This window comes from Episyrphus balteatus, chromosome 4 (genome assembly GCF_945859705.1).
Source record: "Episyrphus balteatus chromosome 4, idEpiBalt1.1, whole genome shotgun sequence".
Lineage (NCBI taxonomy): Eukaryota > Metazoa > Arthropoda > Insecta > Diptera > Syrphidae > Episyrphus > Episyrphus balteatus.
In genome coordinates, this window is record NC_079137.1 from 12,152,632 (window position 1) to 12,178,051 (window position 25,420).

Genomic DNA, 25,420 nt, shown 5'->3' on the forward strand with positions numbered 1-25,420 from the left:
CGTCGTCATCGCAATCGTTTCCATGAGTTCAAAAATATTTCTTGCAAAAGCAAACTTCTGACGCAAAAATCTTTATTAATATTATGCAAAACCCTATTCTCTATTATAGAACCCAGCAGCTATGTAGTATAGAGGAAAGGATAAATGAATACCGCACAACTGTCAGGATAAAAGTTCATAAATTTCAACTTTACCTCTCCCTTTTATATAGCCCGCTCATCATCTTATATATGTATGCCATGCAGATTGCACCCAACTTCGTTTGTCTGCCTTAGGACACAGAACCCCCAACAGCAGCAGCAGCAGTCAGTCTCGAAAAGCCTGGAACTAGGAATTTGATAAATATTCTCGGTACAACAAAATCCTGACCCATCTCTCTTTCTCCATAGAATATGAATGTGCTTCTCGCAATTTGGTTGGGTTGCATGCACACGAGCCAGAGCCACACAGCCAACAGTTCAAAGTTGCATGTGGCGCTTTTGGCCATGACGATGGTGATGGCGCAATGGCAAACGGCGGCGATGGTGAATGGTGATGGCGATGGTTGATGGTGGTGGTGTTCAGAGCTGAGGTCCTTTAGAATGCGAGGTGTAATTAATTACTAAATGTTATCATACGACAAGGACATTGCATTCGGCTTAAGTGAAGTTTCAATGTAACGTGACATACATATACAAATGCATGCTCTGCTCATATGAAAACGACAGATGAGAAGCAACAGCCAGCGCAGAGAGCTCGCTATAAGGATATGAAACTTGGTCTTGCTCCTGCTGTTGCTGCAGGGACACTACTTAATGAGCTTCAGTTGGTTGGTGAAATTTTCGACAACAGAGATGTTGTATTGTTGAAATAGACGAAGCTTATATACATGAATGAAAACGGCTCCATGGAGATTTATAATCCTCCACAATGATGTCCTTGGAAGTTGAACGACGATGACGATGAGGAGATGCGTATCATATAGGAGCGTGAGTGTGTTTGTATAGAGGTACCATATATTTAGTTACGCGAAAAAGATAAAGTAACAGGAGGTCAAATCACCATGTTCACCGCACTAATCTCATAAATCTTTGAAGTGCCATGATGGCGCATACATCCGGGTTGATATGGTTCAAAAATCTTACGCGGCATGGCGTGGCATTTCGTGGCGTGGCATGTCCTTTGATATTTTTCCACCACCCCTCGTGAAACCTGCCAGAGGGAATGTTCAATTTACTCTCTAAATTCAAACTATAGCTGCGTTGTGTTGTGTATATATACGTAACGTAATGTATTAATTCTAACATGAAATTGTAGTTAAGTTGAAGGAATATACAATTTTGTATGAGGACCCTCCCTCCCCTACGTTGGAACATGAAACTAAAAACATGACTAAAATGATGGTTACCATCATATATCATAAATTTTGAAGGAGTATTTTCTAGCAATTTGTGTCAAAGTAAGACACAATAGCTTTTGACATCACCCGCGTCTCATAATAATTATTATTAGTGGCGTTGACATTAATTTATTATATGAATGTTCCCCCCTTTTTAACCCCCTTCCCACAGCACATTTCTATACTTTTATGGGAAATATCAAATATGTTTGCTAGCTCTCTGCAGATGTCTTTATGTTTGAATGAATGGAGGAGTTTTGGAGCACAATACTCTTGAAAATTAATTAATTTTTAAAACAAATATGTGATTTCTTGATAAAAGTGGGAATAAAGTTTTTGGAAGGAAAATTAGAAGGGAGTTGAAAATGGTGATTTTTGAATCAAATTGAGTTTTGAAAATTAATCAAAATTGATATTTTAACAAATTTGGGAATTTTTAACAGTTTGTTGCCAAATATAATTGCTTTTTTTTCTCAGTCTGAAAAAACTCGGGTTTTTTAAGTAGATTTTGAGATTCGAGTACCATAAATTTCTTTTTATAATAACTTTGAGAACAAAATTAATTTTGAAAAAAAGTAAATATATTTAGAACGATAAAATATTGCGTTTTCAGATTGCATAAGAATGTTTGCAAAAAAAATATTTTAAGGTGGTGTAATTCGACGTCATATGTACTCAAAAAAACACGTTTTTGACCTGTTAATGTTCAAGTATTTCAAAAACGTGACGTGCCAGTGAAATTTTGACTTCGGATTCGGACTCAGCACACAAAAATCCTTTAGTATGGTTTTGTTCTAGCTCCATTTTCGTTACCGACCAGTGTTATAGACTAGCGATGGAAACTATCGAATGATTTGAACTATCGATAGTTAGTAACTGAATGATTTGAACTATTGAATAGTTCATTCATTCATTCATTTATTCATTCGAATAAAAAAAATCGAACAAACTATGGACCAAACTATCGAATAAACTATCGAATAAAAGCTATCGTATAAAAAAAACTATCGTATATGAAAAAACTATCGTTTAAAAAAACTATTTGAATGAAAAAACAATCGTATAAAATAACTATTCAAATGAAAAAACTACCGTTTAAGAAAATTATTTGAATGAAAAAACCAACGTTTAGAAAACTATTTGAATGAAAAAACTATTGGAATGAAAAAAAAACTATCGTATAAAAAAACTATTCAAATGAAAATAGTAACTAAATGAATGAATGAATGAATGATTTAAAACTATCGAATGAATGAATATTTAACAACTATCGATAGTTTGATAGTTATTATTCGTTAGTTCCCATCACTATATATAGACTACTTATTTTTTTACTCGAGATCAAATATAGATGTTTTTGAAAAGTTTTTATGTCAAATTTTGTTAGGCTCCGTGTGACAAAATATCTTATTACACATTGCATTGTACACAAAGTTTAGATCATCTTTCCCACTGTTTAACAACATTTTAAGCTTAAGTTGTAATATTATGAATTGTATTGAGGTTTTCTCTAAGTTGGAGAAAATTTTGTATATTTTATCCAACTTGTCTTAAGAGCTAGGTACTTGACTGATTTTAGCAAGCTATGACTTGTGGGTTCTAAAAGGGTTATAAACTATTATTTTCTTTCCAAAGTTCAAGTTTAAGTTTTTTATGTGTAAGATGTTATTAGACAAATGCAAGAGCCTATCTTGCAAATGATATTATGAACTTTTATCTACTATGGGTTGGGTAAAAATTTTGTCTGTTTGTTCCAAATTACCTATCGAAAGAACTTACTCGATTAATTTTATGTAGCTTAGTTTTCTGATCTAATTTAATATTTTCCTGGTGTTATACTCGTAGACTACTTGTTTTGTTTTTCCATAAAGGTTTAATTATGGTTATTTCTAAGCCTTTTTGAATTTGTCATGTGTTCAAAGAAATAAAGTCTGTTTATTCGAGTTCTCATAGTTTCTGATAATTCTTTTGGCCTAACTCGACTAAAATTTTAATTTTATAATACCTAAATAAGTTTCATAATTTTTTACCCACCTTAAGTTAATCTTTGTATATCTGTTCTCACTGATCTCAAAAACTAATTGACAGATTTGATTTTGCTAAATTATGTGAAGTTCTGCATTATTTGCTGAGTGATTTAGGCTATTATTTAATCTCCCTTTTAGCTTTGCTTTCATTTTCAAACTTTTTTTATTCAAAGAAAAATCAAATATTTATTAAATTGAACTCAAATCCCTCGTTCTCCTTCCTCCTCTACCTCAAATCACTTACCTTGACAAAAAAAAAAAAACTACAAATATATTAAATTTCAATTGAAAGGCACTATATCTGACATCAAAGGATATAAAAAAACAGACATAGAGACATTCCATTACAACAGTTGACAAATAAAAGAATAAAACAATGAAAAGTAAAGTGTTGAATACTCGTACCTAAATTAAATGACATTTTATATGATTGTTTTTCCATTTTGAAAGGGAAGAGAACAAAAATCAAATAAATTGTGTGAGGGTTTTTCTGAGAAAATTCAATAAAATGATTGAATATTGTCAAATGGATTTCAAGTTTAAGGGGACGAGCGAGAGTAAAGCTAGTATTCTTCAGTTTTTTTTTTTCTCTTGACAAGGTAAATTGAAATTTTGGATAAATTTTTTAAAAGAAGTTGATGAATAGAAGAAAATGACCAAGTGTAACGAATTAAAGTAGGTGCAAGGTTTTGAGTGTCTAGAATATAATGATTTTTTGAAGTAGAACTTGTTTAATTTCAACGGAGTATAGCTTATACAAAAAATTCACCTTTTTGCAAATCAAATTCACCCTTTTGCAAATCAAATTCACCTTTCGTGAATCATGAGTAATTTTCCATTGTATATGAATCGAAAACAAATCTTTAAATAATTGTGTAAAGGGTGAATTTGATTTGCAAACGAGTGAATTTGCTATAAAAGTGACTAAATTTAATTTTCAAAATGGTGACCTTAATTTTTATATGATATTGTTCCAATGTGCTGCGAGTTTCTTTTGCAAGAAAAAAGGTGAAACAGATGAGAGTGTACTTGGGCCTTACTTTTTTACTTTTACGGATAAAATTGGATTTATTCATTTTTTTGTGCTCTTTTGAAAACGGCAAAAGTTATGAAAATATATGAAAACAAAATAATAAAAACCCCTAAGTCAACTAAAAATGATCCCCACAAGGTAAAAATAGAGTAAAAACCTCCCCCCGAAAAAGTAATACCAAATGATGCCAAATGAATGTCATCATTGTTTCTAAACTGTTTAATGTTTTTTTTTTTTTGTCTTCTTCTATACTCAAGAGATATACTTATGGTAATGTTTAATCTAAATAAGAATAAAATAAATATAAACAACAAAAACAGCAATACCAACAGTAACACAGTAACGATATTAACAACAACAAAAAAAAGAAAGAAAAAAAACTGTAATAATGCTAATGGCAACACAAAACTGATATTAAAACAACAACAACAAAAACAGACAAAACCATGAGTATTCCAAATCTGCCGTCTGCATTTTGTAACCCAACAAGGATCTTCTACACACACAAAAAAAAAAAAAAAAACACAAAATAGATATTCTTCCCACCAAACCAAGGATTCAAGAAAACTCAAACAACTCCTAATTAATTTTTTATTCACTTTCTGTGGTTAGAAGGCAGTTTGCTAAGGCAAAATTGTATACACACATATAGAAGGACGATGTGAAATAGAAAAAAAAAAATTATAAAAGTAGAAGAAGAAGAAGGCCAAATAAAAACAACAACAAAAAAGCTATGCAAAACAAGGCAAAGGCGTCGACTAATTTTGTGGCCATTAAAAGCTTTATCCGGTTTTGTGGATTCATTTAAATTGTTTCAAGAATTAAGAAAAAAAAAAATTAAAATATAAGAAAAAAAGAATACCAACAAAAATAGGAAAGAAAAAGAAAAAAAATAAGCAAAAATAGTAATAAGAAACTTCCCCCATTATTTTAGGCAATGCAAGCAAATACGAATGAGGGGTAGGTGTCTTCTTTTTTTTCAATTTTTTTTACATCCGATATAATTACATGACATTCTTGAGGTCTTGTAAGGAACTCATGAAAAAAGAAAAATTTAATCAAATGAACGAAAATGAAGTTAGGGCACATTCTAATTTTTAGAATTTTTCGTACTAAATTCAAGAATTGGCATGTATTGAGTCTAATATTTGCCGTTTCTTATTTTTTTTAACTCCAATTTTAAGTAAAATATTGAGAAAGAAAATATCTGTGTCCTGTAATATATCCAGAGTAAATTTTACTCTGAAATTTAAATCTAAGCATAATTTGAGAAAAATCATAGTAAATTATACTCTTTTTATTAGTAATTAAAAAAAACGATGTAACATTCAATGTTTTAGAAGTGCCAGACTAAATTTTACTCTTCTTATTATTTTTTTTATTTTTGAGTAAATTTTACTCTCAAATTTTATATTTTACTCTGCATGATAAATTATTAAAAAACCAATGTAACAAGCACTACGATTGCTTTAAAATCACTTAGTTTTGTCTAAGAATTATACAGAGTAAATTTTACTCTTCTGATTATTTTTTTTTGTAAAGAATATATTTTATTCTGAAGTTTTTGATCTAGAAGGAGATGGCTTAAATTTTATTTTCTAATGCTGAAAAAGAATATTCAATGTTTTGTCTTAGAGCTGCCAGAGTAAATTTTACTCTTCTTATTGTTTTTTCGATGTTCGAGTAAATTTTGCTTCCAAATTTTTTTTATTTTTCTTTACTTTATAATTATCAAAAATCAATGTTATAATCAACTACAATTTCTTAAAATTTATATTTATTTTTGTCTACGAATTGGCAGAGTAAATTTTACTCTTTTCGTTTTTTTTTCTAAGGAATACATTTTACTGCGAATTTTTGGTCTAAAAGAAGATGGATACGACCTCTTTACATAGACTTAATTTTTTTTTTCTGATGTTAGAGAAAAAGCAATACAGAAATGCTGCTGTTGTAAATAAGTTGGTGATTTTCTAGGGCTTTTTCATCGTTATATTTTTTCTGTTTTTTTATTTATATTCTCTCATCTAAGTTAACTGTGCGAGAAATTAAATTGTGCTTGTGGTGGTTTTGAATATTAAAAAGATCGTTTGTCATCATCTCTTCTTAAAGTTTTTTTTTTTTATTTTATTTTCTATTTGTTGGGTTTTCGTTTGTCGTCTGTTATTGAAAGGAAATAAGAAAGTCCTTAAAGTAAGCCATCTGTTTCTTCTTTTTTTTTTTGATTTCGACCATCTGACCAGTCTGTGGATGGTTTCTTGACTTTTCGTTTTTTTGTTTCTTTCTCTCTGAAAGTTGAACTTTGTGTGTAGGCTTTTTCTTATTATTTTTTTTTTTTTTTGTTTTGAGAGAAAGGAAAAGCATTTGTTAGAATAGTTATGATTTATTGCATAATTTGGTCAAGTTAATCTTGTTTAGTGATTGTTAGCAAGCTGGATGTTTACTGTTTTATAGTGCAGACTTAGAAGATGAAAACAAAAGTTAGTTTATTGAAAGAAAAAGCACTTAACTTGAAAGAGTATCCCGAATGGTTTACTTAATGTATTCTGGATTTTATATTAATTTGGGTCTTCAGATGATTGTATCAAGGCTTGAGAAAGTATCTTTCACGAAAATTCAGGACTAAAAATCAAACATTTTAGACATTAAGAAATTTTTATTCAAAGACTGGAACGTAACAAATTTGCTTTAACTAATCGAAATACAGAGATCATCTTGCATATCAAAATAAAGTGCATAATATAAGTTATCTTATGTTGAAAAATATTTGCTCATAGATGTTTTCGTTGTTGAGAAATAGCTGCGCAAACTTGCAAAAAAAAAAATAATTTTTTGTTTTTTGAATCGATAAATTAAGATTATTTTGGGATTTTTGTTTATAATTGATAACTCAAATTGTACAGTACGTTCAATTGAGCAGTTTTAATTCGATATTGAGCAGTTTTGAAAAAAATCAAATCTCCTTTTATAAATTTGGAACAAGTTTTGCCTCAACTTATCAATATACATACATAGATCGCCATGGATATCAAAATAAAGGTCATGAAATAAGCCATCTAATGTTGAAAACTAGTTGCTTCTAGATGTTTTCGTTTTTGAGAAATAGCTACACAAACTTGCAAAAAACAATATTTTTGTTTATTTTGAACCGACAAATTAATTTTTTTTTTTATTTATAATTATTATTGATAACACAAATTGTACAATACGTTCAATTGAGGAAAGAAAATCAAAAATTTTTGATAATAAGCAGATTTGAAGAAATTCGAACGTCTTTTTAAACATTTGGGACATGTTTCGCTTTAACCAATCATTATACATCGTCATGGATATCAAAATAAAGGCCATGAAATAAGCTATCTAAAATTGAAAACAAGTTGCTTCTAGATGTTGTCGTTTTTGAGATATCTCTGCTTAAACTTGACAAAAATATAATATTTTTTTTTAAACTCATCTCACTAAGATCTTTTGTGATTTCTTCCCATTTTATTTCAATTTTAATACAAAACTCCCCTAAACTCACCTATAAGACAAATACTTTTATCATTTTTCATGCAAAAAAGTCATTCTACAGAGACTGCACGTAAATAATGATCTCCTAGAACCTAACATTCCATGAAACAAATCACGTTCCCAGGTCAAATTCAGCAGCAATCCAAACAAAAAAAAACAACAAACAACATTCTCATTTGTACACCAATCTCTCAGTTAAGTAAGTAGATGATGCTGCTAATGGAGCATCTCAACTCCTGATGTCAAATGTTGTCTAAGGGCTCTCCATCACAGCACACACACAATCATCTCAAAAAATTATTCATGAGAAAATTTTCAATTACATTTTCCCTAGTTGATTCCCAATAATAATTCATCAGCTGCTGTGTGGTGTGTGATCCAGAGTAGGTACCCAGAGTAAGCTTCTCATATCAAATCGTTGTGTCATTATTCTCTAGGGTGTGTTTCTCCAAATCGTTCATTTAATTACGTGTACTTAATAACTTGCTCAATTATGCTTATCCCGATAAATTGATTGCATGTGTATAGCTGGCGGGAGTTCTGTCTCCTGGAAAATTCCAGAATACAGAGTAGGTGGTACTTGAAATGTACATACAACATACCTACTCTGTTCTGTCATGCATGCGAAAGAGGTGATTTGACATTTTGCAAACCATCATCATCATCATCATCCAAGTCGTTTTTGTCGTCGTTTCGTTGCTGGCAGAGGAGAGAAAAACCAGAAGGAAGAATGAATAAATTGCTTTCATAGTATTTTCGTTGTTGTTTTTTGTTTGTTATATTCATAAGTACTTGTTTCTGTACACAAGAGTAGGTATAATGAGTCAAGACTTGTCATCGCTGCTGTAACGCATAAAACCTCAGCTTTTATCCCATAGTAAAAACAAATTCAACCATAAGTCCCTCAGCCATCAGAGAACAGCACGCCCTGCAGCAATTTATAGAAGAGAATGAAATCATTCAGCTCTGGCAAAAGTACCTACCTGTTTCGTTCGTATAACCATAATACTTTTATACCTTACCTCAACTTCTTCTGTGCGTTGCTTTGTCGTTCGTAGTTGACGTCTCGCGTCGTTCTTATAAACCACAACTCGGATTTCATTTATTAGAATTGGTGTTAATGTCAACAAAGTGAACGGATTTTTTCGTTGGATTTATTGGTTTGGCGTCTTCTAGGAAGATTGTCATAGTAGATGATTTGAAATGAATTTTGATTTATGTGAAATGGAATACTCGCTAAAGGTATCATTCGCAAGAAAGTTGACGGTTCATGAAAATGTCAATCTTTTTTTGTGAAATTTGTTTAAATGGTTAAGGCTGTTTGGGGATAAAATCGGGGGCTTTGAAATGAGAAGTATTCTTCGAAGACGAATTAATAATTTGCTAAACCTTATAGTCGGAGAGGCGATCATCGTCGAGTTACTTAACTCATAAGGTTATAGGTTAAAATTGGTTTCATATGATAGTTGATAGATCATAGTTGATATTGAAAATTTAAAAAAATAGGGTTGCCACTTTCTTGCCACTCTGAGAACTTCTATATGGCAACCCTTTTTTAAAGGAAAAATTATCACACAACGAATACCGTCATAACATTCTAATTTGATTAAATTAGAACATTTTTGAAATATTAAGCAGCAGCTTTATTGGTGAAAAAAATAAAATAATATGAATAATTTAGGCCTAAAAATATGGCAACCCTATTCCAATAAAAAAAAAAAAAACATTACAAAAAGTCTCCTTTGAACAAAAGAGTAGAAATTTGTGTACTCTTAAAGGCTTTACTATAAACCAAACCTTAGCTTAATAAGAACAAGTACTCGGCAACCCTATTCAAATGGTAAAAATCACTAAAAACACTTGTTTTTTTAGCAAAAGTCATCTCCATCTCGATTTGCGGCTCAAACAGCTAACTTGAACATTGAACCACTTCAAACCTTTTTGTTAAGCGATTGGAGAAATTGAGATTTTATTTTAAGGACGAAAATTGACTTGAATACACTAGAAAAGTTTTTTTTTTTCAAAAACCGTTTTAACGTAATTTTGAAAAAGAAAAAATATTTTTTTTTATCATCATGCATATTAATTTAAAGTGCATAAAATAAGCTCACACATGTTGAAAACTATTTGCATATAGATGTTTTCGTTTTTGAGAAATAGCTGCACAAACTTGAAAAAAAAATATTTTTTTTATTTTTTGAATCGACAAATTAAGATTTTTTGATTTTTTTAATTTATTGATAACACTAATACGTTCAATTAAGGACAGAAAATCAAACATTATGGGTATTGAGCAGAGACCAGAAATAACAGTCAACCTTTATTTTCAATCGGTTTCTCTCTGAGAGTTACCACATTACTTTAAATAGTTTCGGTTAAGGTTTGAGATTTATTTTTAAAAATCAAAAATAAAGGTTATCGGTTGAGATTTATTTTTTATTTCTTTAAATATCTCTCAATGGTTGAGATTTTTACAAAAAAAATAAATGGGAAAGGTCAACCTTTAACCGTTTTCGCTGAAAATAAATCAAAAATGGTCAATTCAAAGGAAAATGTAGAATATGTCAAGAAGGTCTATTGCAAAAATAAATATGAAAAGGATGTTTTTTCTAAGTTTATGTATTAAATAATGTATGAACTAAATAGACTCTCAAAGTTCTTTAGACCCAAAATTATATCTCTTTTCGTTTAAAGTAAAATCTAAAGACGAAAATGTGTTTTCCACTGTGATTTGAATCGCTGGGACGACAAGCACAACCAATGCAGTTTCGAATATTTCAGGAAACCAATGTTTCAAACGGCTATATCTCAGAATTAAAAAAAAAAAAAAATGAAAAAAGAAAAAATGTTTGATGCCAAAAGGTAGCGGGGACTCCTACCTACATTTGGGTACAACTCCCATCCCTGTAGGTGCAAGCGTTCTTAAACCGGGAAAACTTAAAGGTAAAAAAAAAGTTAAGCCCGATTCGGAAAAAATAGGCATGATGTGGCGGTTTAACATGGAAGATGATTTTTCAAAAATCTGACAATGTGCAAAGCGTAGGCCCATGACACAAGCTATTATTTGGCATCGCTCCCAAAAATTGCTCTCAAGTGGTTTAGCTTCCAGGAGCGTTCAAAGATTCGGGGATTTTTTGAACAAAAATTTTACCCCAACTTTCAAACGCTATTTTCTCGGAATTTTCTCAGCTTTCGGGTAGCTGAGAATGTAAGCTTTCATTGAATTGTTTTATTAATGGCATTTTTTTTTATTTTTGAAAAAAGTGAAAAATTGTTTTGTCGTTTTAGCTGAAATATTGTGCCACTTTTGTTGACTAAAGAATTCTGTCAAATCTTATAGAATTATATTATTTCCTTCCATGACTGGGCAATTTCTTCCAAAGGGCATTTTTCATCGAAGGTTTCATTCAAGTCCTTGCAGACCTTGATGAAGCAGCGTGAGTTATTGATCTTAACCGTCACAATCTGCCTGTGGAAAAGCTTGCCAAAATTATTTTTTTAAATCCTAAACAATGCTTGTGAATGTACTACGACACGTTTCTTGACAAATGTGTAGATACGTTCCACAAAGGACATAGAAATATTTTTGAAAAATGTTCTTGGTAAAATATATGTTTCCTCCAATGAAAAAACTTTTGGAACTTATTTTTCACCTACCAAACAATGTGGAACGAATATTTTAAATTATATCGTTTTTATTAATGATAAGCCAAGCTTTATTGCACCTTTCGTGAAATTATGAAAACTAGATTTCACAAGGTAACACAACCTTTTTCATTTCACACCATATAAAACATTGAATAATACTAATCAAATATGAAAAAATTAGGCTGTGGAATGTAAATTTTAAAAACTTGAAAATATCTATGAATGATTCATTTTCGATTAAACAAGATTTTCTATTAAGAGCCGATTTTTCCATCTTCTAATAAACAGTCAGTTAACTGTTCGACGAATAAATTTATTAGGCTCATAAACAATCGGATAACAACATTGAATTTTTCAATCAAAAATAATTTATTCTACAGAATAACAAAAAAAAAATTGTCAAATTCAATAATATTCAAAACTAAACGTCTTTTTTATTTATAATTGTTTTTGTTTTCTTGTGTTCCTCTGTATTCTTTGTCAAAATTATTTCAAAGCAGCTTTGACAATTGACACAGTATTTTTATTGATATTATTCCTTAGAATAATTTTTATTCGTCTCTAAAAGAAGCAGATAGTTTTATTCATAGGAATAAGCTATATCTGCCTGTTGAAAAAATGATTTTTTCTCTATCAGGAGAATAAGTACTAACTGACTGTTTAACTGACTGTTGAAAAATTGGCCCTAAGTATATGAAATCAATTTATTTATTCATGCTTATGAAAAATCGTCCTAGGGCTTCAAAAGTAAGCATCATTTATAAAAAAAAAAATTAAGAGGCTTTGAGAGAAAAAAAACTATTCTTCCCCCAAAGTAATAGGCATCTTTGACACTCGAACAAAATGTCCTCAAAAAAAGAATCGAATTTACAAATTCATCTCTCTTTGAACTGAACATCAAATTGAAAAGAAAGAGACAAACAAATATTATTCCCTCTTTCACAAGGACCTTTGATTCGTTTCCAGGCAATAAAATAAAATACAAGGAAAAAAATTGTCTTTTTCGTTTCATCAAAAAGCAAAAGAAAAAAAAATAAATATAATTTTCCATTTTTCTTTTTGTCATCAATAAAATAATAAAATCAAGAAAAACGACAAAAAAAAATGATCGATGATGACATCCTTTTGCTGTGAGAAAATTCTCAGCATACACTAGCGCCTTCATGTGTATAATTGGAAATATGATTTATTACGAAAATTTTACCAAAGCAAGTGTTTTTATTCCATTAATGTTAGCTGCTGCTGCTACTGCTTCTCTGTACGTTTAGCTTAAATCAAAAAGTAGGACAAAAATATTATAAGGACTATTCCTTCTTCTTTTTCTTCTTTGCCAAAAAAAGAAGAAGGTCCTATGTGTTCAAGGTTATTTAACACCATTAAGAAAAAGACTCAAACCACCATACTGACACACAAACATACATTCCACAAAGCAAATGTACCAAAGTAGAAAATATATTTTATTATGGGTTCTTGCTTCTAATACATCACAACGGAAGGAAGGAAGGAAATTTTTGTTCCTCTCTTGCTTAATGTTTGTCAAATATTTTGCCATTCTCAAGAACACACTATATAACTTTTGTGTTTGTCTTTGCCCTTAGAGATTTATATGTTTGTCTCTTTTTATTATCATCAATCGTCATACATATACAAATAACGAGAAAGCAAAGCCTCTGAAACTTATTATCCAAAGTGAAGTAAATGTTGTTTTTGTTTTTGTTTTTTTTTTTTTTTTATTTGCAACTTGAATTTTCATTACTTTGAACTCTCTAGGAAAATATTTAGGTCATGGGTAAAATTAAAATCTTCAAATAGAGACAGTTATGGTAGGTAATTGATGATGGGATGAATATTTACACTAGATTCTCAAGGTTTGTTATTTCATCTTTCCACTATAGGCTACTGATGATGATGATGTTTGGTATTATGGTGAGGACACCTTCTTTATAGATGGCACTTTGAATCCATAAAGCCTTACAACTTAAGATACATTAAACGTACACTATATTTTAAGATCATGTAAGTTTCGAGCACAAATAGCGCAACTAAAGTGGAATTAAAAATACGTTCCACATTCTTGTTCCGCGTGAGATCTAAAAAAATGAGGAATAAACACATAGGAATATACGTTCCACAATCGTTTTCCAGACATTTATATTTGATAAATTAATTTGAATGGAATTCAAATGCTTAAAAGATATATTTGAGTGAAATTTTTAGATTTAAATTCCACAAATTTCATTTTTTGTTCTTAATATCTTTTTTAACTTTCAGAAAATGGTAATAAATTATGTTACTTGAAAAATGTTGTGAAACTTGTTAATTTTCATTCCACAAGATGCTGAATAAAGTGGATATAAAATTTAAATACGTTCCAAATGTGTTCCACACCAAGTTCTCAAAGGAACTAGAAATTTTATAACATGAATCATTAAATAAATTCCACATATGGTTTCATGAGAATGTGCGTAGCTTAAAAAATTTAAAAATATAAAATAAAAAACTAATATTTTATTTTTCCCGGGAAACTTTTTGAATTAAAAATACATATTTCCCTAATTTTATATACGACACAACTAAAATTTTTTTTAAGTTCTCAGCATGTTGAAGAATCTATGCATTTTCCTATTCTCCAACACTTTTTAAGGTAGGAAAAAATCCGTCACTAAATTTCTTGAACACAAATTCCCGAAATTAAAACTTTAAACAATTTTTTTAAATGTCTAAATAAATCCAAATTATGATACATTCCACTTAATTTTTCACTTTCGGTACAAAAATCGTACGTTCCACACTTTTTCCACATCAGATTTCTTTTTTTTTTTTTTTGTTCTGATTTGTCGTTTGCTTTTCTTTATTTTAACCTAGAAATTGCATTCTTAATTTTGTAAAATAATAGTTTTAAGATCCACAAAATTGTTTTTGAATTGATTATTATTATTATTATTTTTAATTTTAATTTTTTACGGTGAAAATGGCCAGTCAAAAACAAAAACAATAAAATTAAATAAGTTCCACATTCTGTTTTTCATAAAACTTTTTAGTACCTAATCTCAAAAGCAAAGAAAAGTTAATACGTTCCACAACATGTATCAAGCAAATATTAAGAATTTCTAAGCATGTGATTTCAAGTGAAAAAGTTTTGCAAATTATTAAAAAAATTGAAATTTACCAAATACACAACTTTATTGTTGAAACGAAATTGTGGAAAGTAAGGCTGAAATTTCCACGCAAAGAAAAAGTTCATATAATGTGGAAAAAGAATTTAATATATCAACTGAAAATTTCGAATACAATTTATGAACAATTTGAAAGATTCACTTTTTTTCTCCACAAAATATTAATGTTGAAATTGTTAAAAATATGCATAAAACAAAAAATTAAAACGTTGTTGTGGAACGTAGGTAATTTAAATTGATCATTTTATTCGAAATCAAAAAAAAAAAAAAAAAAAAAAAAAAAACAATAATATTCACAACAATTAAAATTTATTTATTCATGTTATAATAAAAGACACACAAAAATGATTTTAAAAAAATCCGAATAAGTATTTCAAACTACGACAATTTTTCGTGCATTCTGCCATTTAAAGTAAATAATTTCTCCAATAAAACACAAAGTAGCACCCATCAATGCCAAACCCAATAACATCCAAATCCATTTTAAATCTTCAACTTTCATCCTTCTTGGCTTCTCTTCCTCAGTTATATTAAACTTTGTAATTCTTCCAACTTCTCGTAACTCATAAAAAACTTTTTTTCTCCAACAATCCATTAAACCAGTTGCTTGCATTTCCAAAATATGTCTATTTAATATATTTTTATAAATTGAATTTTCATTCATTGGAAATACAATTAGAATATTTTTCAAAAAAAATAATTCCTCTGACCAACGAAGCAGATGATAATTTGAGAAAATTTGTTCATTTTTAATATCATTCCATCGGTTGCTGCTAACTCCGAAACCTTTTCTAGTTTTTAAATGTTCACGAAATCTCACATAATCCGGATCATAGATGGGATCAATTTCCAATACGTCTTCGTTTTTTTCCAAAAATTCCGGATATAATTTCCGCAAATAATTATCAATATATGTTTTGGGTGAAGAAATTTGTAATCCTGCAGTTCGGAGGTCGTCAAAGGTTCTTATAAAATGTTCCTTAGGAGGTTCGGTCATGAGAGACTGCAAAAATGCATCGTACAAAGTCACAATCATTATTCCGAAGAAAAATACCAACGAATAGATGATTTTTGTTGTGTAAGAAGCTCTTGGTGATTCAGTGAATGACTGTCCAAGTAAAAAATGGAAAAAATCGATATTGAAGAAGAAACTAAAACTGAAGAAGGGACGATTTTGAGATGATCCTGAAAAACTTGCAGCCATTCCAAGTAATATAGACAACAATATAATAAGTCCGATTGTTATCAAAAAGGTTTCCCAATTGAAAACAATAGCAAAAACTTTATAAATTGGTATTGTTAATTCTATGGGCAGTATTACACCCCATATCAATATCGTGTGTGGATATGTTGCCCATTGAACTGGTGGTTGTAAGATATTAGGATCAGCTCCTGAAATGTCATATGTTCCATTTAGAACTAATTGGTGACAGTTAAATGGCGAAATTTCTATCGAAATATTCGAAGAATTCAATTTGGCATTGTGTCTGTCAGCAAATGCATGAAAAACATGCCATATAAAACCACCAATCTTCCTTTTGCCGTTAGTATCGACGGTTTTTGAAACAATCAATCCTGGTGATGTGCCTCCGAAAACAATAGGCAGTGTCAGGCCTTGAAGATTTTTCAATCGATCTGGAAAAATAACGGCATCATTTTTGTTCCAAATCAATTCTTCAATTTGAAATCTGCCGAAATTTGTGTAAGTGTAGTAAGTCGAGGTATTGGAGAAATCATCAGGAAAGATTGCAAGAACATTAATCATTTTATTTTTCCAACAGAAATTGAAAATCCTCTCCAGGTGCGTAGAATTTCTTAAAGAATCTTTGTGAACAAAAATTGTCTTAGAAAATCGAACATGTTGATTGAACACCAAAAGTCGCTGAAGAAATAAATCGCTTGATTCGTATTCTACTAAGATAAGAAGATTTTCATTAAAAGTTGATTTCAAGTAAAATGAAGAAACTTCAGTTGACAGAATTATTGGAATAGGAAGTGAAGTTGTAATCCGTTGTATGAATTCTTCATCAAATAAAGGTTCGTCTAAAGTTTGTGGGTGGTACAGAAATACGTTTTCGAATTTATCAGCTTTGTTGAGATTTCCGATGAAACTTAAAAGTTTTTCGTTGAACTCAGCTTCTGTTGCCAAAACTTTAGCAGCAATCAGTACTGAAATGAAAGTTACCAAATTTGCGATAGAGTAGTTCATGACTAAAGCTAACTTTTAAGCCCTTTATATGAATTGCGTCTAGTTTTATATCCCGATAGCGTCAGAACAAGACTAAATTAAAACGTCGGGATTGCATTAATTAATATTGGACGAAGGCACAAACTCTTTGATTATTAAAAAAAAGATAGAATGTTTATTTTTTAGTATTAACGTGCCTGTAAGTTTTATAATTATGTTTTTAAATTGATGGGAATCGCTGTAATCAATATTTCGTAATTTCATCAATCAACATTGCATCACCTGTCTTCTAGGCCTTTGAATACAAGGATCCACCTTTTGCGTATGCATTATGCCTTAGAAAAAATATTTATCTATCACAAACAAAAAAAAATGCACCAGAACGATAGTTAAAACCAATTATTTTCATTACATTAATAATACCTGTGGTTGGTTGGTAAACAAATACATAGTCATTATAAACCCTCTGTTAAACAGTGTAAACAATTTTAGTTTTTTTGGAAGGTATGTTTATTTGTATTGGTTGTTTTATTTCTTTTTCAATTGTTTCTCTCGAAGAAATGTGATGAATTGTCCTTTTTTTGAGCTGTTCATGATGAATTGTCCTGTTATTATTTAACCAATTTTAATATGTTTGTATCCCAAAAGTATGCAATTTTATAGTTATAATCTTGAGAAAACAAACAAGCCTGTCGCTAAGCAATTAATTGTTTTTAAATAAATTTATTGATGCAGTCATGTATGAATACGTTCCAAATTCTTTGAAATTACAGTTTTAAATTTTTAATATAAGACGAATATAAATGTAAGAAAAAATCTTCAGGATCCTTAAAAGCTAGTTTGAAATTTTGCAATCAAGGAATTTTGGTGCAAACAAAGGCTATGGAATATACATAATATATACAAACATTCTACTATCAAAAAAAGAAGTGGAACATAATCCTTTACACTAAAAATAATTAATTTTACTTACAACTAAAAATAGCTAGATTTAAAACAATTTATAAATATGCCAGTTTTCACAAAGAATAAATGTTCAACAGGTCTAAGTAGAAAAAAAAAAAAAATTGGAAGAAAACGAGCTTGGATCTTAAGCTTAGTGAATTTGACAAACAATGTGAATTGTTTTTGTGTGAATTATGGCTTTTTGTTTTGAGAACTTGATAATTAAAAAATATTTTTAATTTCCACTATTTTCACCGAACCATAATTGAGTGCATTTATGAAAAAATTAAAAAAAAATGAGTTCCACAAATGAAATGAAAATAAAAATTATAAATACAAAATAATATGTTTAGTCAAAATACGCTCCACATTTTTTTACTTAATTAAATATTTGATGTACCTACTTTTGTAAAATACAAAAAAAAAAATTTAGAAAAAATCACATTTTAATCTAAATCCAGCCTGTGGAACGGAATCACTATGATTAAGTACTTTTCAAGCTTTCCATTGTTATTTATCATTTGCTTCCCAGACTGTTTATATTTTGACTCAAAAATATAACTACAAGTTTATTGAATAAAAAAAAAGGAATTAGAAAGCTGTTACATGTGGAACGTATCTATTTTGAATTATTGTGTACAAACAGATGACTTTGTGTTGAAAAGAATGTAAAGAATGCTTTCCATAATTTGAACCTATTTATGTACAAAAAAAAAAACAAGAAAATTTGTGTGACCAAGAAGCCTTGTATAAAATCCGTAATGAAATTATTATGAATAGGTTCCACAAGCTCTCAGTTCCAAAAACGATACGAAATATTGTGATTATAGGCAAATCTTCATATTTTATACCACAACTAACTTGTTCACTTGTTGCCCATCATCAAATATGAATACGTTCCACAAGCTCTAAATGGACTATGTTCAGTTCAAAAAACGATGCAAAATACCTTTTGTGATCATGGGAAAATCACCATATTTTATCAAAAAAAATTATAGAATTGAACTCCAACATATTTCCTTACTGCACGTAGGTAATGAAATATGAATACGTTCCACAAGCTCTAAATAAACTATTTTCAGTTCCAAAACTATGCTTATTAATGTGATCACACAGAAAATCTTCATATTCTATAAAAAGTAGTACAATTGAAATACATATTGTTCACATTTGTTGCACATTGTACTTGTTCTCTTATCTCCATTTTCCTTTCACATTTTTGTTTTTCCCCATTTCTATTCCAAAAACTAGCCTAGGTATACCTCCTTTTGTTAGTGAACACCTTGCAACATGTTGTGTCTCTAATTATTTCCTAACATTCAAATCAATAGAAAATAATGAATGCCATTGTTGTCCTTGTCATCTTGTTTACTTTTAAACTCATCCTCTGATGTGCTCGTGTGTATGTATTTATAAGAGTTGCGCGTCAATTACGGAATTTGTTTGTAACCTACAAAACATGCACCAAACCCCTTTTTCAACAACAACATCAATAACAAAATTGAATGATCACAAATGCATTGGTGCAACAAAACCAAAGTGCAAAAGATACATCCATTAGATATAGCGATGACGACGAGAAAGGAAGGAGTATCCGGTTCCTGTGTGTCATAGCTCATAGTCTAGTCACGCAAATGGTTGGCGTGTTGGGTTGTGTTTTGCTTTGTATCTAAATTGAATGCACTTTTGTCCTGTCATCAAACAGGTATTCCTTCCCTCCCCTCGAATACCTTTCAAAGTATATGTAATGTAAGGACCCTCTTTGACAACCTTTGTTTGGGGTATGATTGGAGGAAATACAAGTCCTTTTTCTGCGCTTTTGTAAAAAGCTTTCCTCCTCTCCATTGAAAGTGCACACTTTTTTTAAAACTTCCATCACGAAATGGCATTCCGATAGATTGGGTTGAAAGGGTTTGTGGGTCGTGTCGCTCGTTGCAAGTGATTGGTGTAAAAATATTGCAAATGAAATCAGATACTCTTTTGTTCGTTTATAAAATTGAAGTTACTGCATTGTCCTTTATCTTTTTTTTTTCCTCCTCTCTCCCTTTTGTGGAATTAAAATGAAAGTCAGGAAGGAATACTTAACATGCAATTAGCCTATTTCACAAATCATAGAGGTAGGGAAAAGTCCTGTGCAACAATGCTAAACATTGGTTGCGCTTATCTTTCTCGGCTAATTAAACACCACTTAGTGAGCCAGTATAGCAATTCCTTCGAGAAATAAGCACATGCACAAACTACAATTTATTCTAAAAACCAAGCTTAGTTTATGTAAATAAACACAACAAGTTGAACAACAAAAAGAAACGCTAAAGCTATTTATCACCTTTTTTGGTCAGGCTTCGAAATTATATTGCAGAACTTGCGAGTGTGTATGACCAAAAAGTGAACAATATGTGAGCAGTTTAGACTAGAGAAAGAGATAATGGCTTTGACTATTTATATGCGAAACAATTGTTAATTAATTATCCTTGCTGCAGAGGCATGTTTTTGTATTTATTTATTACCAACTTGCAGCAGCACACACAGGTTGAACTGAGGGGTCCTTTTTTAGAACAAAAAGGACTCACAAAATTATGTAAAAATAAATATTGGCCAGTTTTGTTGGGTCATTATGCCAAGGCATATATTCCAAAGGTCCTGTTGCGTATAACAAAATTTAGATGTTTATAATTAATTCTGATTTTAGAAAGAGGGTGGAGTTATTTCGATCACCATCAGGTGGTGGTTGGTTATACTTATTTGCATGAAAATTATTGATAGAATGTATCATAGAACGAAAACCGCAAATAATATAAAATAAAAGGGAAATTTCCTGGGACTGACTCATTAGAATTTTCGACTTCTATCAGTTAAGCAGATTATATTTGCGTATAGCAAATATTATTTATGGGTGTGATTCTATATCTAACAGAGAAGAGAGAATACCTGTTTGAGGTTTTGAATATTATTTGTTTGTTTGGAAATTTATACTCTCCGTATTTATGTATTTATGGTAATTTTATTGAGACTAAGCTCTATTCATATGAATTTACGTGTGTGCGTTAGGGAGGGCTGCTTTAATGAATTTATGCTTATTTGTACTTGAATATTAATTAATTTTTTATTAAATGCGGGAATGGGTGTTCTGCAGTGAGATGGCTTAAATCGGTTTGTTTCCAGAATTATATGAAGATGAAGTTATTCATGGAAGCCTTCAGGAGGAATAATCGTTAATTTTTAAGGGTAACGCTTTAATTTCGTAAAAATATAAATTAAAAACAAAAAATGCATCGACTTAAATTCTTCGTTTTTTTTTAATATAAAAATTGGTAAGAATGTAAACTAAAAAAAAGTATACCAATTATTTTTTCTTAATGAATAAAAAATGTAAAGTTTTTTTTTTTTAACTTATAAATACAATCTTAAATTGTATTTTCATAAGCCAATTGAAGCACTGTTCAAAATTTTAAAGCGTTTTGCCCAAAACTTACGGTCGGCGCCCTTCATAACTTCCATACAACACGAAGATCATTTTGAAATTTTGAGCACTTTTTTGAAAATAATTAACAAGGTAACGCCGCACAGTGCGGCGACCAGTGGAAAAAAGTCAAAAAATTTGATCTTCTAAAACGGGTTTTGAAAAATGCAAAATTATAGCCAGACTTCTAACTGTACATTTTTTTTTTTTTATTGTAAAATGAACCTGCAGCAAGCTATACAAACTCTTAAAGGTAACATGTCAAAAGTAGTGATGATCTACGAAGCGCTGCACCGCGGAGTTAAATTGCTCCAAATAATCCGGTTTTTAATTGGATACTCTTTCTTTAGAAGAGTAAGCTTAATATATTTTATTGTTTTTTTTTTTGCACTCGAAAGCCTTCGATCGTTTTAATAATTGGTTAAGTAACGGTTTATTTCTCCCAAAAACAGCTTATTTTCAAACTTCAGCATCATTTTTGATTCAGGTGCTGGTGCATTCATAAAAAAAGTAAATAGGTTATAAAATGGGAAATACGACCTTTCCAAAAAGGTATCATTCATCCGCGTCCACCCGCGTCCCTGCTGGCTATCACTGTTTATTTCAAGCCTTTTTATACACAATTAGTATGAAAAACGCACTTTTTGAGTTATAATAATAACAACCCTTAGTGTACTTATGTGACAAAAACTTATAACCGAAATAAAAAATGTTTTTATACACTATTTACTTGCCATGAAACTAAAAATTAATGTTAAAAGAATAGATCATAAAAATCAGGCTGTTTTGAATTTTTTCCATACTTTGCACTGAATCAACGCACTGTGCGCCGAAGAGCCGTTTTTAAATCGTAATTTATATTTTGCAATATGAAATAAACCGTTGTTTTCGATAAAAAAAACCTTCCAGCGGTGTTATCATGTGAATAACTAAACAAATTTTGTTGAGTTCTAGCAATAGAAACTATGAGAAAAACCATAAAACACAGTTTTGATTCATAAAGTTCGGTTTTGTTTTTTTGATAAAAATGATTATTGATTTCATATGATATCAAGCAACAATTTGTGAAGGCCACCGTTTCGGAAACACTTCGAAAGAGATGGTAGTTATCTTTTTTTTAATATTTCTTCGTGAAAATGTTCATAATACTCCGGGAATCTGATATTTAAATGAATAATTAGGTGAAGAAAAAAATAAATTAAAACAAATTAACTAGAACAAACCTTCAATGGTACGAATAACCCCCCTCCCCCCAATGCTTTCAATTTTCAAAATCATTGAAGCCGTGTTTTTTTTTGTATTTAAATGATTTTTTGAATATACAGGGTGTCCCAAAAGTAATGGATCAAACGAAGTATGCTGATAGGGGATCTTAAGGGCTCTCAGAATTTGGTAAATTGTTCATCCCAAATCCTTACGGTTTTCGATTTAATGCAATTCTTGTGAAATTTCGAAAAATCCTTACTTGGCAACAGTATTTTGCTTCCTGCTCCCATTATTGATTTTTGTTTTTTACAATTCTTTTACTAAAACATTGACAAATAATTAGGAACAATTAATTAAGAAAAATATTTTTTATTTCATGAGCCATTTCGCTGCAAATTAACTAACAGTTTCAAGTTTTATAAAAAATCAATTTCTAACTTTTATTTGAGAGCAACACCCCAACAAAAATTTGTACGGTGTGAGAATGGTTTATTATTTTAAAAAGTCGCCCTGTTATTGTAGTTTTCAAAAATGTATAAAAGTTTCCAAAGTTGCAGTTAGATCGTAAATTATTACAATTTTAGTTCAACAAAACTAGGTTTTTCAGAACAAAAAACAACCAAAAATAAACACATTTTCTCGAACTGTTATTTGTTTATTTTTCTTTGAACAAAAGCCTCTATTTTTGTTTGTATTTTTGCTCTGAAAAACCCTGTTTTGTTGAACTAAAAGTGTAATAATTTACGATCTAACTGCAACTTTGGAAACTTTTATACATTTTTGAAAACTACAATAACAGGGCGACTTTTTAAAATAATGAACCATTCTCACACCGTACAAATTTTTGTTGGGGTGTTGCTCTCAAATAAAAGTTAGAAATTGATTTTTTATAAAACTTGAAACTGTTAGTTAATTTGCAGCGAAATGGCTCATGAAATAAAAAATATTTTTCTTAATTAATTGTTCCTAATTATTTGTCAATGTTTTAGTAAAAGAATTGTAAAAAACAAAAATCAATAATGGGAGCAGGAAGCAAAATACTGTTGCCAAGTAAGGATTTTTCGAAATTTCACAAGAATTGCATTAAATCGAAAACCGTAAGGATTTGGGATGAACAAGTTACCAAATTCTGAGAGCCCTTAAGATCCCCTATCAGCATACTTCGTTTGATCCATTACTTTTGGGACACCCTGTATAATATGATATGGAATTTTATTTTGAGTACATAAAATAAAAATTTCAAAGTCCTGTTTTCATAAAAAAGATTTAAGTACTAAAAATAAATTTATTTTTATTGATCCTCGAATTTTTTTTTAATTGTTCGTAATTTTTTACATATAATAGTCTCGAAAACGTTTTTGTATAGCAATTTTTCTTAACCCTCTACTGCCATTTATTTTTGATCGATTGTCTAATTGTGTATGCTATGAACCAATTTTTATTGTAAAAAAATTATTGGCCTGGTCTTGGGAGGGTAAAAAGTACGGAAGCCATATTTGGGTTCGTATGCATTAAGGGGTTGTAAATCTACACAATTTGTTAAATTTTTTTGTTGGAAAATTTTGTTTCTTTACATTGTTATTTTGCTTGGAAGCTATGTTTTACTTCAGAAATGGAGCCCCTTCGCTTTTAGAGACATTTTTCTCATGTTAACCCTATTTCCAGCGGCGTAACCACAAAAATTTTAGGGGGACGGGGGCTCACCTATAATATTTTTCAATCATTTTATTACTTTTTAGTATTTGTAAGATCTGTGAGTGGGTGAAAATGTTGGAGCAAGACTTACTTCGACAGTGGAAAGAATGTGAACAAGAAAAAATATATATAATATGATACAAAAACAAATTGCTTTTCTCGGTTCATTGTCTTAAAATGAGCAAAATTTGAATTAAATCTTAACCTTTTGTAATGCAATGTATTTATTTTACTTTATTTTATTTTTAAATGATAAATATTTGTCTTTTGATATTTTTAATTGTATTCTTTACATAATCTGAATAAATAAAATTAGTAAAATTTCTTACCCCTTAATGCATACGTAGCCAAATTTGGCTTAGGTATAAACAAATTTTTTAAACAAATTAATTTAAACAATTTTTTTTAATGAAAACCATTTTGAAACAACCCAATGAACCCATGCAAAGCATTTTTTTAATTTTTTCGTCCGCTAATATTAATTCATGCAGTAGAGGGTTAAAATCAGTTACGTCAAGCTATTTTGTTGGCCGTAAAAATTGTATTCATATACCTTATTAAAATTATTTATTAAAAAATTTAAAAAACAACAAAAAACACATGAAAAAAGTATTTTGCGATATTTTTATTTAATTGGTAGGTATGTCAATAAAAACGAAATAATATTTGACATTTTTTTTTTTTCAAATCCTAACCTTGCCCTATACATTATCTATACCTATCGTTTGCCTCTTGAAAAGAAAGCATATCAATTTTATGTCTTTTTTGAAAATGCGCCAAGTGTATTTGAAGTTAGCGAAATACCATCCAAAGTAGCCGACAGACTAAACTTCATTACTTTTCACAGATTGTTAACTACCCTAACACCAAGCTGTACACCAAAAATCAGCCTGTTACATATTTTTCCTTGAAAAAATCTATTTTTCCTGAGCTATAAACTATAGTTTATAGCTATTCACTATATTCATATGAACCTAGCGAAGCACACTTTACACTAGTCGTATGTACCTCAGCCTAACTACATTTTTTAAAGTGAATGAAAAGCTAAAAAAAATTAATTTGAACTAAAAAAAAAAGAATAAAAGAAAGAATTTCGCCATTATTTTTGACTCTTTTATCATATCTGTTGCTTATTTATGTTTTTTATGGTGTTT

At 29.9% G+C, this 25,420-nt stretch overlaps 1 protein-coding gene across 1 annotated transcript; it reads right to left on the reverse strand.

Annotated features, from left to right (window-relative positions):
• Nucleotides 1-271: 271 nt before the first annotated feature.
• On the reverse strand, nucleotides 272-16,537 carry LOC129918186 (uncharacterized). The gene is made up of 2 exons (XM_055998574.1): nucleotides 15,593-16,537; nucleotides 272-574 (listed from the first exon to the last, which is right to left on the reverse strand). Exons 1-2 carry the CDS (start codon nucleotides 16,535-16,537, stop codon nucleotides 272-274), a joined length of 1,248 nt encoding a protein of 415 aa, XP_055854549.1.
• Nucleotides 16,538-25,420: the final 8,883 nt, after the last annotated feature.